At 37.7% G+C, this 18665-nt stretch overlaps 1 protein-coding gene across 2 annotated transcripts in view; it reads right to left on the reverse strand.

Annotated features, from left to right (window-relative positions):
- FAM184B (family with sequence similarity 184 member B) overlaps window positions 1-16384 on the reverse strand; it is a 36239-nt gene extending 19855 nt beyond the window's left edge. For both annotated transcript variants that reach the window (XM_064711846.1, XM_064711845.1), the window contains exons 1-2: window positions 15877-16384; window positions 2705-3448 (exon numbers count right to left, since the gene is read on the reverse strand). In XM_064711846.1, coding sequence (XP_064567916.1) covers window positions 2705-3448; window positions 15877-16011 — 879 coding nt within the window. In that variant the 5' untranslated portion in view covers window positions 16012-16384. The remainder of the gene's footprint in view (window positions 1-2704; window positions 3449-15876) is intronic.
- Between the last annotated feature and the right edge of the window lie 2281 nt (window positions 16385-18665).

An 18665-nucleotide genomic window follows, 5' to 3' on the forward strand; every position in this document is an offset into this window, starting at 1 on the left:
ATACCCATCAATAGTTACCATCTAAAAGATGTCTGAGATTATTCTAAACTTGAAATAGGCTATACTTCAAATAATTTGAATAATGACAACTTCTAATAATGACAGCTTATGCCAAAAGTGAATGAATATTAATTAAGGTTTTTTCAGTTGCTGAAATACAAAAGTTTGTAACATAATCCATATACAGATGCCTAAACTCAGAAAAAATTGTGCCCTACTTTGCTGGGACTTCTTGTCCCCAGACTTTGCTGGGAGCTGTCTTTCCATTACTAATGGAAAAAAATTGAATCATACTGAATGTGCTATTTCTGGAGGTTCTAGTTGCAGTTTCAGATGTCTAGCATAATACTGCAATACTCACTCAGATAAAACTGCCATTTTTTCCTATATGAATGTCAAGTAAAATCTCAGGGTTAAAACTAACTTGTATTTAACATTCTCGGTAGCTCAAAACTTCAAGGTAAGCTTGTTACTTTTACCTCTGGCATATATGCCAGAATTCTTCCAAAACTAGACTGAACAGATCAGACTTAATGATTTGTCAACCTTTGTATTCTCCCTTCTACAGCAGTAATAATAAATGTGTACTAATGCAATGCCTTTCATCTAAAGGTCTCAAACCTCTTGGCAAACTCTAAGGAGAAAACAGGAAAATTCATCTTATTGAATCAACTGTCCTTTCACCTTTCAAGCCTTATAATAGCTTTTCCTGCTAGTATTTACTAATGCTCAAAGGTATTTCTGATTAGAATGATGTTTCTACTTCCCTGCCTGCCATCGTCCATGGAAGTCTGAAAAAATGTATTTAATGGTGGCATAAAAATAGCCAATTTAGAAAGGAGAAACTTTATATTTTTTTTTTCAAACTGTGAAAGAAACAGAAAACAACTCTTTCCCTCCTTCCAGATTTATCCTAGTCTGAGGGTATCTTTTCAAAGATTCAAGGCAATATGCTCCAGTGGTATGTAAATCAGCCTCATTCCACAGATTTAGAGGATTTGAAATGTACAAGTTGAGCATATGTCCTTCAGAAAATATTTCAGTTTTATCCAGCTGAAACCGAATTTAGAAAATAAATTGCTAATGACACCACATTCTTACTTCCACTTCCTATCATATTTTACATTATTTGTTCCTAAATTACTGCATTACTTATACAATAAATCAGAAGAGTCAACCACGTGCATAAATTTTCATGTGTTTATTCTTAATTTTCCCTGAATGTCACCACAGTATCCACAGACAAAAAATCAAAATCTTCCTTTCTCTCTTCCCCTCTAAGGCTTCCAATTTCTACAGAACCCTGGATACTTTTTAGTATTGAAACAGATATTAAAATTGACTCAATTTAAAAAAAGGGCTTATCTTCATCTTTGTATCCTCTACACTTTTCTGTTAAAGATAGAGGTTGTTCTGCTACAGATCTACACACTGAGACAATGAAATCTGAATAATGTTGGGGAAGGTGTATTCAATTTATCCTCTGATCTTGTGAAACAAAGAGGTAGGGACTGTATTGAAGGCTGAACTCCCTCTAAGAACATCCTAAAAGAAGTAGCTCAGAACTCTGCATTGTCAGCAAAACAATAGTGGCAAGCAAGATGCGAGGGCAGATGGTGGAAAGAGTGAAGAGCTGCCTTGGAAGAACACAGCTGACTGGGCTGACCCTGCTCCCTGCAGAATTCTGGGACTCTCTCTAAAGGAAGAAAATCTTCTTTCCCATTAGGGAACCATTTTTATTATTTTGTAATACTTCAAATCTAGACCCTCAAGGTGTTTTCTTACCTAATATACAAGATTTCTGTCATAGGGCTGGGGGCATGTCTGGTAGGTGAGTTTATGTGATGTAAAGGATCAAAATAATCAGATGGAAGTTGAACTGATGAGCACAGAGCATGGCTGGGTGTTTCAATTTCAGCACTGAGCATCAGCATCTCTCCTGCACTCTGACCTTATGTACCAAAAGCAGCTGTTTGGCAGATTTCCCATGACATGCCAACCTCTGAAACTGCATCTGACACATGATGCAACCAGGAAGGGTCTGCTGAGCTGTGCTGCAAATGTGTGAGATACACAGCAGTGCGCAGGCAAAGTGCAAGGTGAGAACCAATGGCCAAAGTCTCATGGCTCAGCACATAAAACTTCACAAGTGTAAAGGACACTTCATTAATGGCACTTGGTACAAGCCACTGCTGCAAGAGTCATACAAAAAACTTGATTCCTAGTCTGCCAGCTCAGGTCTCATATCTAACCCTCTTTGTATCCATGCACTGAGCTATTGGCAACCTGTCTTAGTTTGGAAAGACAGTGGCAATCCAGGACACAACAACAAGGGAAAAGGAGAATGTACTCTCTCAACAAACTTACATTGGTAGCAGGAGTGCCTGCTTGCTGCTCTTGTCACATTTCTGGGCAGAAAAAGTAAAACACTCTTCAGCCAACAGATAAATTTTACTTCACTCCTCTCTCAAGGAATACAAATTATAGTGTTCAAAGTGTTCTCCTAATGAGTTACTAATCATCTTAACTCTTTCTTTAAAGCTGCTAGCATTATATCACTCCTATTTCTATTCTAAGCTGTTAAAACTGCTTTACTACTTAAAAAGCATTTGAATCAACATGATCTTTAAAAGACCATCCTTTCCCGAACTTTAAAGGATTGATAATTTTCACTTTCTCAGGCAGAGATAGGGATTAACTCTACCTGTATTCGCTCCTTCAGCTTCTGGGAATGCTTCTTCTTCTCATTTATCTTCTGGCTTTTCTCCTCTAGGTCTGCTTCCAACTTCTTTACCTGCTGCAGCAAAAAACCTTCCTCACTCCCTGAGCTCTTCTTTTGCTCTGTTTCTCCTTGTTGACAGTTTGTTTCTATCATAGATTGCTGCATGGTTATTTTCAAAGTCTCTTTTTCCATCTCACAAGGGGCTTGCAGTTTTCTTGTTTTCTGAATATATTCTTCAGTTGTTTTCTGGTTCTCGCTCTTCAGGTTTTCAATCTCATTCATTGCAGTGTGCCTTTTCATACTACATTTTTCATCTAAATTTACTCTTTTATCTAGATTTTCTCCTCTAAATGCTTTACAGTCATTTAGCAGTCCATCAAACTCCTGATTTAAATGTGGAAGTTTGTTTTCAAAGCCTGCAGTGGTGTCTGCTGCTGTCTGTGCTTGTTTCTCTTCTGTTCTTGACTCCTTCTCTTCTGCTTGTTTTTTACACAATATTAACTCTGCTAAGGCTTCTTCCTTCAATCTCTTGTGGTGTGCTACTGCAATTTCAAGGGCCTGAATATGCTTTCTCAGTAACTGTTCTTCTTCAGCTTTGCTTTTACACTGGAGAATTGTTTCTCTTGTCTCAGCAAGAATATTCTGAATTTCTTCTTCATGAGCCTCTCTCAAAGCCTGTATACTGTCCTCATGTTCATCATTCTTAGTGTTCAGGGCATATATCACCTATTGAACAAGAAAAATAGAAAAGTAAAGTATCTTGTCAGCAATAACCTTTAATCCAGTTACTCTATTTATCAAGGTGTTAAACACTAAAAGTGAATTACTGCTACAGATTAATATTTTTCTGGTGGTGCTGGCTCTTTGTGTTGTTTCAGGGGTTTTTTTCTCACTAGGAACAGAAGGGACAATTATCAACTGAAAAACCTTATAAAAAAGGCGACAAAGTATTTTTTTAACTTTTTGACAGAAATTTTTTTTTATTTTTTGTCAGAAATTTCTTTTTTATTCTAGGCAAGTTGTCACTTCACATTGCTAGTTTGATCTCTAATACAAAGAAGGAAGTTGGGCTCCTTCTCTAGCTAACTGACTCCTTATTTGAAGTCCAGTCCATCTGCCCTTCAGTGCAGCAGGAGTACTAAAGGCCACATTGCCTTTAGCACGACAAAGTGCTGGGGACCAGTAGTGGCAAATCTGAACAGTGAAACCTGAGCTCCTGACATGCTGTTCATGCGGATCAAAATCACCTATTGATGTAAATGAAAGTATGAAAAGCAGATTAAATTTTGCACTCCAGTCAAAACACCATGGAAGATGCACTCCTGGAATCACATTCCTGACAAGTCAGTTTGGTCAGCATTTCAGGGTAGGTATTGCAGGGTAGGTAACTCCAAGCATCTTTGGACTTAATTCTGAGAAGTGTTCAGGCAACATTTCAGGGTCTTTTCCCCATAATTTCAGTAACAGCTATAAATCTCAAGATAGCTTTTAGCAGATTCAAGCAAATCTCTAATAACAATAAGCAATTTTTCCAAAAAACTGATTTAAATCCTTTAATGCTTTATTTCTTTTATAAAATGCAGAATAATAATTCTCATTACTGTAAGACCATATTACCCTAAGCAGGCTTTATCTGTTACCATAACATAAACCAGCTATCTCTCACAGAAGCTGTTGTACAAGCACTCTACTGCTGCTTCAAAAAGAAAACACATTTAGAAGCCCACAGTAGCCTGAAAGGAAGAGTAAATGCCCAGCTTAAATTTACAGCTACACATAACTGCACAAACAAAATAGCTGCCTTGAAAAGACACGTGCTTGTCTTTTCAGACCTCCACTAGGACATGTGGGAGCTAATCTAGTCTCTACCAGATAAAGTTATCTAACTTAAGGAGAACAACACATTATGTAGGAAAGCTTTTGACTTGCTTGGTTGGTTAGGATATTTTAGGGATAAATTACTGCTCTAAAAAAATAGGTTTGGAATTTGTATACAAGTTTTGACAGACATTTTCAGTGTGGCCTGAGCCCACAGAAGATAATGAAAAGATTCTTAGACAATGTTTGAGAAAATCATAGCCTTAAGTAGATAAATAAATACAGAAAGAATGAGACAATTAATTCTTTAATTATCTCACTAAATTATTCTCATTATGCTAGAGTGGTGGCCCTATAATTTTCAAGCCTTTACCAGGGCAAGTCTCAATTTAGAGTTCAGAAGTGTCTTGACCAGAATAAGTGTCACAAGCCTGCAATTATTATGTAAGTCCAGATTCTGAAGATGTCTTCAGAATTATTGAATTTGCTTATCTATGTCCAACCATTTTTTGTGCTATCTGTATATGAATAACACATTGCATTTCAGTCAATCATAAATGAAAGCAAATACACAAATAAATCTTGTGGATAGTCAACTTCCTCCCTGGCAGTAATGAATTAGGTACAGAAGCCTTAAAAAGTCACAATTGGAAAACACAGTCTGAATATATTTGACAAAACAGAATAACAGCATCATATTTCAGAAGAATACCAGACAATAAGTTATTGTCTACATTTAGATAAGTATATTTTGGGGCCTAAGATTACATGTCATTAATTCCTCTTGGTTATTTTTCACCATTTCCCTTTGAAATTGAAAGAGTTACAGTATGCTGAGGAGATTTCTTCATCTCACTAGCTAAAATCATCTATGAACAGTTCCTATCCATTCAGGAGACAGACATAAAAACTCCAAGAAGATTATTCTTGCCCACATTTTCCACACTAAATGACCAGTAATTAGGTTGGGTAACTCTTCAGTTAACTAGGTCACATGCTGATGATCACATTTCTGTATTTCATTCCACCACTAAAACAGAAATGAACATCCAACCTTTGTGACTCAGACTTTCACTCAATGATAAAGTTATCTAGTAAGTCACCATGGCCTGTCTCATGCTATCTTGTGTTCAGGATTCCTCTAAAATCTGACCTAATCATACAGATTTCCCAAATTCCACTAAGCATTAGAGTACCACCAGCACCTTAGGTGAGTTATCTAAAACTATGGAAGAACCTGGCCTCCCTGCTCCATCTATGAATCCTACACTCCTGTTCAATACTGGCTAGAACCACAGTGAAGCATTTTGATTTGCATGCCCTTAAATTTAATCTTCAAGCTTGAGTGCTGAAATTGACTCCTCCATATCTTAACCTTCTTAAAAGATTTAATTTTGAGACAGCTGCTGCTCTCTTCTTTATGAAATTTAAACCCTTTCCTTTCACTCCCTACTGAATATAGCTCCTATATTCCTATTCCAGATACCTCATTTTGAAGACTGGAGTTATATGAGATGAATCCGGTGCTTTATGTGCTGAAAGGAAAAATACTGAAAAATTATTTCAGACCTGTACATTGTGAGTGTACACTAATGTGGTATAAATCCCTTAACAGCTGTGTTGATAAACAGCTTTTAAAATGCAGTTCTAAAACTGATCATTTGACAGTACAGGCAGAACAGCTTTCAAGTGAAAAGAGCACATCACTGCTCTGGGAGGCACTACCATAATACCAATGGCTTCTGCCTCCTCTCAGCTCTCCAAAACCAAATGGATTGGGAAAAACTGTACTGAATTTATAGCACCTGAGTGTTGTATGGCAGGTTGGTAAAACAATTATTACACATATACACTTGAATATTAACAGTGCAGTGTGAATCCATCTTATTTGCCCTATTTTATCCTCCAAATGCTGTAAATCTAAATAGCATTTCCTTTCTTATTTTTCTTATGGTGATATAAAATAACAAACAAACAAAACAAAACAAAAAAAATTGAAAAAGAAAACTTTCAACTGCACCTTAACAGTGAAGGCAGAGTTAAATCATTCAAACCAAAAATTGGTCTCTTCCTACAGTAGTGTTAAATACTATTCTTAGAGGAACCTGACTATCATAATGAAAAAAATGGTTCTAGCAGGTTGCTTTTCTAGCCGAGTAAGACAATTTGGTATGGTAGGTGGAATGATGATATTAAGATGAATCTAAGAAAAGCAAAAGATCATAAATATTCTTCCTTCAGGCCCAAGCTACTAGACACAAAACCTCCCTGACAAAAAAAAAAAAAAAAAAAAAAGAGTTAAAAGCAAAAAAGAAAAAAAAACAAAAAAACAAAAAATCCCAAAAGAATGAGAAGAGGCCCTGGATGCCCTGGATGAAGGTGTCAAACAGCGTACTCCCAGCATCGCTCTACACAAAGCAGGGAAGGAGACAAACTTCTATTTCTAAGGAAGAAGTTTGCTAGAGGCTCACTGATGCCAGGTGACTCCATGCATCACCTCCTTTTCACTTTGAATTCATTCTGTCTACTTGCTGAGCAGGGCAGTGTGAGGTACTGATAAACACATCAGCCTCAAATGGTCTCTTTAAAAGCAAAGGACAGAGAAATTATCAAAAATAACTTCAGTTATTTAAACAAATGGCTTCTTTATCCCTTAGCCTCCATTGTCACCAACTCCACAGGCTTTCTAGAAAATAAACCCGCCTCCCACAATTCATTAATTAATATTTTAATCAGTCTATCATGTTCTAACACTGAAGAATAATGTCTTTTAATTAAGGTACAGGCTTAGGCTATGATTACCTACAATGCTGATCCCATTTTACATCTGTGCTGATTTCATATATAGGTGGTAAGTGATAAATGATACTGCTCTAAGGCATGACCTGGGACCTAAAGAACGAAGTATCAGCTCTCTCCTTGCATTCTTAGTAGTTCCCTGGAAACACAGGAATAATTTCATGCATCCAAATATTTGCACCAAATGTTCATAACATAAACACATATGTAGTGTTGTGTAGAATGAGAGAAGCTTTAAACAAATTGTCACTCCAAACATCCCAAAGACGTGCATGGCTGGTATCCTACACCAGAATGACTCCTAACTACGATAATAAAAAAGGATTTTGCTCCAGAAGGTTTCCTTTTATTTCAGGGTGAATCTATATCCTTTCATCCATGATAATAAAGCCCTTGAGACCCTGGAAGAGTCTCCTAGCTACCTTGTGCTGCAGAGCCCTGGAAGAGATGGTGCAGCACAAGGGCAGCCAATGGCTCTGTATGAAATCCACCTGTGTTTCCAAGATCTGATGTCTCTGGGGCAGAAGCTCATGGTGCAATGTCTCACCCTCCTGGAACTGCCTCACGCTTGCCTTATCTAGGGATTCCCAGTAAAAGAGGGCAAGTTGATCTTACATTCTTCAAATTTGAATATATCACCCATTTTCCTACACATACCATGTGTTACAATCGGTCCAAAAAATACAATGAAATACTAAAATGTATCAAGAAAGCATAAGCATAAAATGCTACAGGTTTCCAATATATTTTGGCACACTTTTGACTCTTTCTGCTACCCCTTTTGTTTCCTCCTCCCTTTAGTTTAGTTTATTTGGTCCCATCTTTTACCTTTTTTTTTTTTTTTTTGCTCGGTGTAGTGTAATACTGCGCACAGAAAATGGTACTTTAGTGGTTTATGTATTGCACCTAATCTCTCAAGTGTGATCTAACACAAAATGAGCTCTGGCCTAAATTTTACTAAAGAGACATCCAGTTGTCCCTCATTTGTATTTTACAGCTTCTAATAAGCCACAAGAAAAACTGCCAGGCAATTTAAGAATTAGGAAGGTAAAACTATATTGCAAGAATATTTCCACAAGCAGAGCAGGTGCTAAAAAAAGACAGTAATAATCTCAGCACAGAAAAAAATATGCTGTAGAACCACAAAAGTTAATTGGGAGTCCAGGAAGTGTCTTGACTGCAGTAACTGTCATAAGACTAATCTGTGTTGTATAAACCCCAAAAATGTCTCCAGAATGACTGAATTTGTTTGCCTATGTCTAGCCACTCTGTCTGATGTATAATGTGCAAGAAGTAGAGGATCAGTCTGACAAATTTATGTCCTCTGTCCATTGTTGTCACTGTAAATTAGGTGGATTTTTAATACGCAACTGAAGTAATCAATTCTGTGTCAATTCAAGAATTAAAAAAAGACCTTATTTGCATGAAATTCACTGATAATTTAGCACTGTTTTTTGTTACATGTCAAACTCTTCTAGGATTTAAACCTATCTAAAACTCATAGAAGTTTGATCTCAATTATGCTTCAAAAATATGAGCTAATGCATTTCATCAAACAGATTTAAACACAGTGCTGATAGAATTCATTTACCAGACTAACACTGTATTTTGTGAAATGTTTCATTCCATCCCAGACTTTTAAAGAACTTCAAAGAGTCTAAATTGCAGACATCTGTTCAGTGCTTTCAAGAGTTTTGTTTGGCTGTTTTTTTTAAATTATTCTAGATATTTACCTGAAATTTTATGCCTCCAAAACACCTTCTGATTTGCCAATTACAATAAAGCAACATTGTTCAATTTTACTCAAAGAGAGTTGTCAACTAAGCTCTCACTTGATTCCCATCTTTCCAAGTATTTACTTTAAATATAATATGATTTGAAAGTCTTGCAAATGTAAGTTGCAGAACTGTTGATTTAATTACAGCTCGAAGTGGAAGAGTTTTTCCCAAACAAATACATGGTTTTGTAGAAACAAATATTATAATTTATTTAAAACACAATATTTATTGCAAGTTTTTGCCCTTTATGTAGATCTATGAGAAGCATAGATAAAATGAGTCCTGTTTGTTCCTAATCCAAACTAAAGCATTGTACAGATTGGATCAAATTCTTACTCTCCTGTAGTTTGCATTCTCAGAGAGGATTTTTTAAAATTTAAAAGATTTCTTTACACATTCTAGATACTTTGCTAGTTAAGAAAAGAAACCATCAGAACCCTCAGGTGTCTATGAATTTATAATACCAGTTTCTGCTACTACAGGCACCAAAATTTAAATTCTTGCTGCTGTAAGCAAATTCAACTAAAAGATCACAGGGATTCAAGAAGTGATTGTAAAATGTATTGAATAAAAATCCAGTTAGGGCAAGGAAGTATTAAAATACGCTGCCAGTCTGGAAAATCTCACAGATCAATGAAGGCAATGAAACTTTTGACAAGAACACCAGATGCATGTCATATTCCTGTAACTCTCTGGGCACAATCAGAATCAGGCTATTGTCCCAGACAGACCTCAGCATAGTGTTTTTTAAAAGATATTTTTCTTTCAGTTTCTCTCCTCATTTTCAAAGCAGCATCATTAGACCCCAAGTCAAAATAGTGTTATGAAAGGCTACATAATAATACACATCATAATACTACACCATCACTGATGTATCCAGGACATTTTTACACAAACATCTGTAACAGTAAAATGGAGATAGATTGAATACAGCCATTACATTCCCATTTCAGGAAGATGCTCTTATTAAGCACATGCTGGACACATTCTGGAATTGCACCAATGATCATAAAACCAAGAAAGCTTAACCACTATTTATCATCAGAAAAAGTGGAAGCAGTCTGCAAAGAGTGTAGCAGCAATGCTTTTTTGCATTGGTAAGTCTTGTAGTCTACAGAAAATTCATTATTTTTATTAAATACTAAGGCATATCAGTATCTTAGTAAAAATATTTCAACATTGTAAAATATGTAAAAGTATTAGCTATAGTTCTTAACAGCCTTGTTGTTAAATTCTAGTAGTTCTCTCTTGCTGAATGAAAAAAAGTAAAATAATCAACTGCAGGCTCATATTTACATTTAAAGGTAGCACTTCTATAACCCTCTAAGAGAGTTATATAGTTTCAACCAGTCGGTGCTACAGCTACAGTGCTGTAGCTTCCAAAGATAATTAAAACAGAAGACTTTGCTGGTAGTAACCCGTTATAAGTTAAAACTGTGTTTAAGTGCCTAAAAACCAAGTCAGACAAAGTTCTGAATGACAACCACATTAAAAAAAAATCATCTTCCTTCAGAAGATTTTCACCCAGTTCATTAACTTCAGGGAAAAAATCCCTATTTGAAAGCAGTCAGTTTGTAGTTTCTTTTTGAAATAAAGGTAATATTTCCTCAGTAACAGAGTTGTGTCTGTTCTGCTGTCTCCAAGCTTTGAAAGACAAATGAATATACATGAAGTAAAATGCCAAGTTTGAGCCAGCATAGAGAAGTTTGAGTGATTGTGACCCCTGGGGGGGGGGGGTTGGATAAATTAACTCAGACTTGGTACTGCTCTAAATACATTCACAGATTTCCTTCCAGCTTTAAGCACAAGCCAAAAAAACCATCCAAAACTCATATGTTTATCAGCTTCTACTTAAAAACACAGGTTAAGTAGTTTTTTGAACCAGACTAAAGACAATTTGGTAAAACAGTGAGACACTTAACATGTTTAAAATATGACTGTAGAGGTGGCAACAGAGGGAGTTTTACCTCAGTGTTACAGCTGTTTTAATAAAACATAGAAAATCTTTTAACTAATGAGGATGTGATTGCTGAGGGGGTGGGGCAGGAAAAGCATGATACTTAATGGAAAAAAAAGGTATTTTATATACAATATTCAACGGTGGAGTGTTCAAAAGCCTAAAATACACAGCTCAGAATATTTACATGAGAATGTCTTCAACTGACTTGGCACTGACTTCTAATTTGGGTATAATTGTCACAATTGTATCACACTGCATGTACAGGCTGGTTAAAAGAAATATTAGGAGACAGATACTATTATAGTGTCACTGAAAAAGGGACTTGTAAATATTACCATAAAAAAAAAAAAAGACAGAACATGAAAAAGCTATAAGCTTGCAACTTTCTTTTGTGCAATTAATGGATCATTAGATATTTTATTCCCTATTGTCTGTAATTTGCATATTAATAATATCCAAAACATGTTGTATATAAACATTAACCAGTATTCATTGATAAAGAGACTTGAATTCATTATGTACTCTCCATTATAAAGAGTAAAAGTCAAGGGGGAAAAGTCAAGGAGGAAGACAAAACTTGGAGGGGAAGATATGAGGGACGTGGCATGGATACTTAAAAAAAAAAGAGCTTTGCGTTGTCAGTTAATAAGACCATCAGATTTTCTACAAACTTGATATAATTAGTGCCAAATTTCTAAGGTAAGGAAGTAATTCCATACATAGATGTCATTCTTATCCCTTGAATGAATTTAAACAATTTCTAGCTATCCAAATAAGATACTTGGTTTTTCCTAATAGAAGTATGGGTTTAATACTGCTTTTGACTAGCTGATCAACACAATTTTATTTCATTGCACATGCATTTAATAATACAGTTCCTTTTTGGGGAGGAACTTTCTGTAAGGAGAAACATAGTAATGACAAGTTAAGAAACCAGCCTGCACATTCTTATCAGCTCATAAGCAAAAATAATGCTAGCTTTGGTAGCAAATTGTACAAAAAATTAATGAAAACAAATACATCAGAGAGTACTTACGGATAGGGATGGCTGATTTCATTGGTCTTCTTAGCACATAATTTAAGACGTTTTATAAATAGATTCTCTCTATTTGCCTACATGGACATAATTTTTTATATTCCTTGCCCAAAGGAAAAATACTGTTACTCCAAAAGCATGATCCTACTTTTTATTCTATTCTATTTTCCTTCATTTTTGTAGAATATTGAATACATCCCTAGAGAGTTGAGATCAAAAAGCCTCAAGGACACAGGAGAGCTCTGGTAGCATAATAACTAACTGCACAGCAGCTGAACTTCTGCAAGCACTGGTTACTGAGAGCAGCAAACAAGGTCAATAAACTTAAACTATGTGAAAAAGGCCACATTTTTCAACAGGAATATGAGTAGACCACAGAGGTGGGTAGCTCTTTTAGAGTTACCCAGCTCTTAGGTGCTTCCAGAATAAACCATTAAAATTTGATCATATTTCACGTCTGAAACCAAGAAATGTCTGATAGCTTTGTGGCAAATAAAGCAGGAAAGGTTAAAAGATCTAACATATGGCTCTGTTACAAGACACTGCAGTGGTGTACACAGTTTATGCCCTCACACACGTGCCAGGTCACTTGTTAATTCTTCAGTAAATTTCTACCCAGAAGAGTGAAGCCAACAGAACTAAATATGAGCATATTAGTGCAGCAGTCAGCCATCCCTCCCTTAAACAATGAAGGAAAGAGGGTTTTGCTTTTCTAGCTGATTTTCCACTGAAGCTTATTAAATAATGGTCATATTTTCTACCCTGCTGACTGAGCTGAGGGGCTGAACCTCCTAGTGACTGCTGGTGAAAGGCAGTCAGAACATGTAACACTTTGAACTGCTCCGCACAGAGTCATTAAGGAACATCTGCCTACGTTGCTGCTTCTGGAAGGGGAATACACTTGCTTCCCTTTGACATTTCTTTCCCCTAAAGGGAAAAAAGGGTTTGCAAGCGCATTTTACCAGCAATTAACTTTTCCTTGCATCAGCACTCTCTTCCTCTGTTAAACTGACAGTATCCATACATACACAAACTTTTTGCCAGGCTACTTGACTTTATTTTTCAGTAACAATCTACTTGACCAGTAATACTGCAATTTAAAATGTGTTTCTTACAACAAGGCTCCCAGATTTGCAATGGACAGTCAGATGATCCCTGAGGGGAAAAAAGTACTTGAGAATAATTGTTTTCTCTCTTTAAAAAATACCCCTCCATTGGTATCCAGGAATTTGTTTCTAAGAAGGAAACAGAACTATTCTGTGGCTTAGGTAGCTCTGTGATCACCAGGTACTGTCACCTTTCTAGGTATTGATATTGGGCTTGGTTTCAGAACTGCAGTCCAGAACAGGAGGTTTGGTTTGAGCAGAGGTTTGCAAAGAAGCCTGAATAGCATGGATATCTGCAGTGTAGCTAGTTCCTGTCAGCCCTGTCCAAACTGCCTCTGTTAATGAAAGCTGATCCTCAACACTCTTCTTCAAGAGCTCATTTGAATTTCTCATCCTATTTCAATTAAAAAGGACTATGCTGAGAAACCATAAGCACATGAAAATCCCTTAATAGCCAGTAGATGTTACAAATCCATAACTTGAAGCAGCAGGGAGTGACACCCCAAGTCTTATAAAAAGTCACCATGCATCTTAAACTCCACATCATTGCTAAACAGATACAGAAGTACAATGAACTGGAAAGTCTGAAACAGCATGCCATGAGTCCAATGGCTGACAGAGAAGCTTGAACGTCACTATTGGTATTACTTAATAACTACTACAAAGTCATGCATTCTGCTACAATCAAATACAATGTATATACACCCACTTCAAGAGCAGCGAGCTACAAAAAACTAGTGATCTGTGGCTCAAAGCAAGCAAAATATCACTAAAGGTTTGTATTTTTTGTGGCTACAGCCAAAAATGTGCAGAACAAAAAAATGCATGACTGAAGTTATGACAACTTGCTATATTCTACCTCTACACCTTCATGTACTTTGCCTTTGAGAGTATGAGGGGGTCCCTAGTGACTATGTAACAAAGAGAAAGGAAGTCAAGATATAGATCTTATACCTAATTTACATATTTTGTATTCATCTCACCTGGCACAACACTGAGTAGATGAATAATGAGATCATTATCTCCTCATCAGTGAAAATGTACAGTCACTGAGAAAGGAAGTTGCAGCTGTGCAGCAACACACAGCAGTATTGCATACTGGGTTGGAAACAAAAAGGAAAGTACTATGGGTCATTTAAATTTAGAAGGGATTTTATTATAATCATTCAGACTGTAATATAACAAAGAAAACAGTGCTTTAAATGGGAGCTCTCAAAATTCCTAGGCCAAAAATTGCTATAACAAATTTCCCGTATAGCCATTTTTCAGTTGATCTGGTGTCAAATTTTGCTTCTTATACGCCTGCTGTTGGTACTGCATTAGTCTACACAGAATTCAGAAGGGAAAGCATGTAATTTAAATTCCAGTTGTGCCATGAATTCTCTGTTAGTGTAGTGTTATTGCAGTGAAAATTGCTTCTTAAAAGCCACATTCCAAATCAAAATAATTTGCTTTCCAGAAGTACTTTTTGAGCTTCAGGTATAAATTATCTTTATTTCAGATAACCGAAAAGCATCCAGAGGGGAAATTCTATCAAAACTAAGGAAATCAACACACACACACTTTAAAAGTAGAAATTTAACAAAAGACATCTGAAAAAATTACTGCAATAAAATTATGCAATGTGTGGGCAAAAGTAAGGATTATATTGTGCACAAATTCTATTAAAACATACAATCAAAGAACCTGTAAAGTAAGTATTGGTATAGTACAGAAGGTATTATATAGGAAGTATATGTAATTAGAGGTAGCTCTTGTTTATGTATTAACATGATGCACATGATGTACATTATCATGTACAGTTATCATGAGAATGATAGCACTGTAACTAGTAAGCCATTCTAACCTGAACATCTAAATGACTTATTCTTTTACCTGTTTTTTCAATGGTTTTTTTATTGCTAATAAGTTTCTATCAATTGCAGCGAGGTTACAGACCATGTAAAAGCTGCATTAGTAAACAAGGGTAGTAAATAGGTTTTCCTCACTGACAAAGACGCAGCATAAGAATAGGTTAATGGATAACTGCCATTTCCTACATACTTTCTCTTACTTCTTATCACGGTGTGGAAAATATCGAATAGTTCAGTATTGACTATAAGTTTTAAGTACAATAAACGACGTAATTTAGTCCTGTCTCTTCTCCAACTCCTTTTACAAACGTCATTTAAAGTAGCTCTTTTTACGCACATCAGGAACAATTGGCCGCGAGTCAGAGTACCATTGTACTGTAGCACCACGCGTTGGCTGCAGCTTTGCAACAATATTACTTGAGAACATAGAAAACTCAAATTACTTGCAGTCTTCGTAATTCTAGAAGCAAAGCGGATACTGTCAATCCGTCTCAACAGCTCCCAGACAAGCCCCGCGTCTTCGCGGAGCTGGAGCTCTTCCCGCTATGGTCGCACTAATTAGAGCAGCTCAGTGCGAGGCGTCCATGGGCTGCCACAAAGGCACCCCCTAAGGATGGGCTGCAGCCCCCCGGGGAACTGTGCGCAGGGAAGTTTGTGCACAGCGATGTTCTGGCAACAGCCTAACAAGAGAGGAGCCGCTTCCCTTCCCTCCTCTCACACAGGGGGACCAGAGGAGACAATTCCCTGACACCCCCGGACAGGGCAGCCTCACCTCCCTGGAAAAACTGCAACAGCGAGACTTACCTTAGTGAGCTGGGCAATCTTCTTGCACATTTTCACGTGCATTTCCCGATTGCATTCCTCTGCCGAGCTGCTGCGAGCGGCTTTAGATTCATTGCAAGTCCCGGGCAGATGAATGTTGTTTATGCCAGAGGCCATTAGGCTTGAATTTTAATCACGTCTGTGTGCGTGCGCTGCGGGGAGCGCGATCCCGGCCCCGCTGCTCGCCCCCCAGGCTGAGCGCACCCACAGCCCCCGGCGCTGCAGGAACTCCAGCCCCGAGCAGGGCACGCTCCGGCCCCGCCGCTCCCCCTCCTCTGCAGATGTCCCAGTCCTTCAGCAGAACACCCAGGCGAGCGAGCCGAGAACAGCATGTGCAAGCGTCCTGATTGGGATATATTTTTCCCTCCCCTTCTCTTCAAATGGTTGAGCTTCCGCCAGGAGAAGACGCCAGCGGCTGGGTGCTACAAATTCCCCGCTGGAGACGCTGAGCCAGCCTAGAGACAGTAGCACAGACACTGCTGGGGATCTGTTGTAGGAGAGAGTGCCTGAAGATCAGATCATGCTGCCTTGTTAAGTGTCAAAGGACTGAAGCGGTCATCTGAGAAGAGAGTGTTGGCACATTTCACACGCTCTGTTATTTTGGCAATCCTCTCTAAACCAGGATGAGCCCAGAGGTGATGAAGAAAACCTTTGCTTAGCTTTTGCTGCTGTGCTGAAAGCAGAATGGGCGCCAAGGGGCCCACGAGCACAGCAGAGCCCAGGAGCTGTGTCCTACCTTATCCAAGGAGACTTTGTTCCCTTCGCTTATACTAAATGCACTGGAAAGGTGCCTGAAGAAAACTGACAGTATTACAGGTCTTTCTTTCTTCCTTTTTTTTATTGTGCATTGTTTCAAAGAGATCAGGTTTGGACATGTAAAATAAATAAAGGGACAGAAAAGGCAGAAAAATACACACAAGAAAGGCAAGCTATTAAGATAATGGGATTTTTAAAGAGAATGCTTCAGTGAAGTGTTATACAAGAAGAAAACTGTTGGTGAACACGTTTAAACAAGTCTAGAAGAGAAGAAGTAGGAGAAGGCCAAGTAGAGTGAAGAGAGGTAGAAAAGAGGAAAAGGGAGAAAGAACAGATGAGGGAAACCAGGAGCTGCCCAACACCCCTCTGATGTGTCACTGCAGGCAGTGCAAGAGACCCCATGGAAATGCCAAGGGCTCCACTCAGGCCCTGCTGACTTGCAGCCACCCAGAGGGGTCATGAGGCTGCTTCTGCCCTGCTGCCCCTACCTGGAAAGGCAGGCAGCTTTCCAGTCTCATCTCCTGGCAGTTCTTGCCATCCTTCTTGGGTGAGAAGCTTCCACTTTGCTAATGGTGGGTTTAAAAAAAGAGCTTCCTGAGGACTATCAGAATTGAGGAGGAAGATTATCAGGTGTCAGTTAACGGTAGGGCAGAAGGAAAACAGAAAAAACTTGGTGAGGGCAAAGAGAGACAAAGAACTGTTAAGAATAACACTCCTAAATGGAAAAGATCAGGGAAGAAGAACACCTACAAGGCAGTGGGGAGAAGGAACACTGTAAAGATGTAAGAAGATAAGAACTTGGGACAGGGAAACCAAACCCTTGATTGCCAGGAGAAAAGGAGAGATTCTAAATCTCCAGAGGCTGAAAGTCTGCACTCCAGGAATGAGAGGAAATGAAGACTGAGAAATGCAATGTCTAAATGAAAATGATCACAGTTGCTGAGACATGCTAAGCAGACAAATGATGATTAGCCCAGAAAGAACATGAATAAGAAAAGGTGAGAAAGAGATCCTTGCACAAAGGAATGACAAAATACAGTTTCTTTGTTCACTGGCACTAGTGTCCAAGATGCTGCTGGAACTTCTTCTGTGACTAGGACATAGGGACATGCCACTGCTAATTGTCTGATATCTGCTAAGACATGTACTCACACATAAGTTTAACTCAGTTAATATTTTGTAGTACCTTATCTATCTGGTCATCAATTTGAGAAAAAGCCTAGGAATTTAATTATATGTAAGATTTTGATTAAATTGACAAGCTTATTAGGACAATCAAGAGAAGAGCAAGGGCTAGAGCAAAGTCCTAACACATTGTTTCCTCAGAAAAAAATAGAACAAACTAAGTGAAAATAGAAAGCAAACTAAGAAAATTGCAATAGGTTTTACAAGTACTGACAAGAAGTTACCTGTGTTGCACACAGGTGGACAGCAACATTTATGGTTGCTCTATTAAACACTGGACCTGAATGCAGGGGTGGATAGAGACTTAAGACACCTGTATGGGCATAACAGAACAGAGAAGAACAGATCTTCAGATACATTGGAAAAGGAATAAACTACTGAGATATCTTCAAGCAGGCTGTTTATTAATTTTGGGGCAGTAGAAGGAAAGAACTTGAGACTTTGGTACAAGATGATGTTTTAGCAGAACACAATTTGTCACTGGTGAAGTATTCTCAGTCCAGACTTCTCAGACAATACTTCAAACCCTGGAAAAGTTTCAGTCAGATCTCATGCACCAGAAAATGCAACAACAGAAAATAAATTCACAGATGACTCAGGTCCATTAGTTTCATTACTCAAAAAACCCAACTTAGTATCAAGAACAGAATTTCAGCAGATAATGCCAAAATGTTCCAATGAGCATTTAGCTTTTTTTTCCTTGTAACTGATCGAGGAATCATCTATGAGATGAATGTCATAAGATGACAAAATAAGGATGTCACAAAGCCTAATCTAAATGTGTACGACACAAATATAGATTTTGTGAGAATCACATGGAACACAAGTAA

Source organism: Zonotrichia leucophrys, chromosome 4 (assembly GCF_028769735.1).
Source record: "Zonotrichia leucophrys gambelii isolate GWCS_2022_RI chromosome 4, RI_Zleu_2.0, whole genome shotgun sequence".
NCBI classification, from domain to species: domain Eukaryota; kingdom Metazoa; phylum Chordata; class Aves; order Passeriformes; family Passerellidae; genus Zonotrichia; species Zonotrichia leucophrys.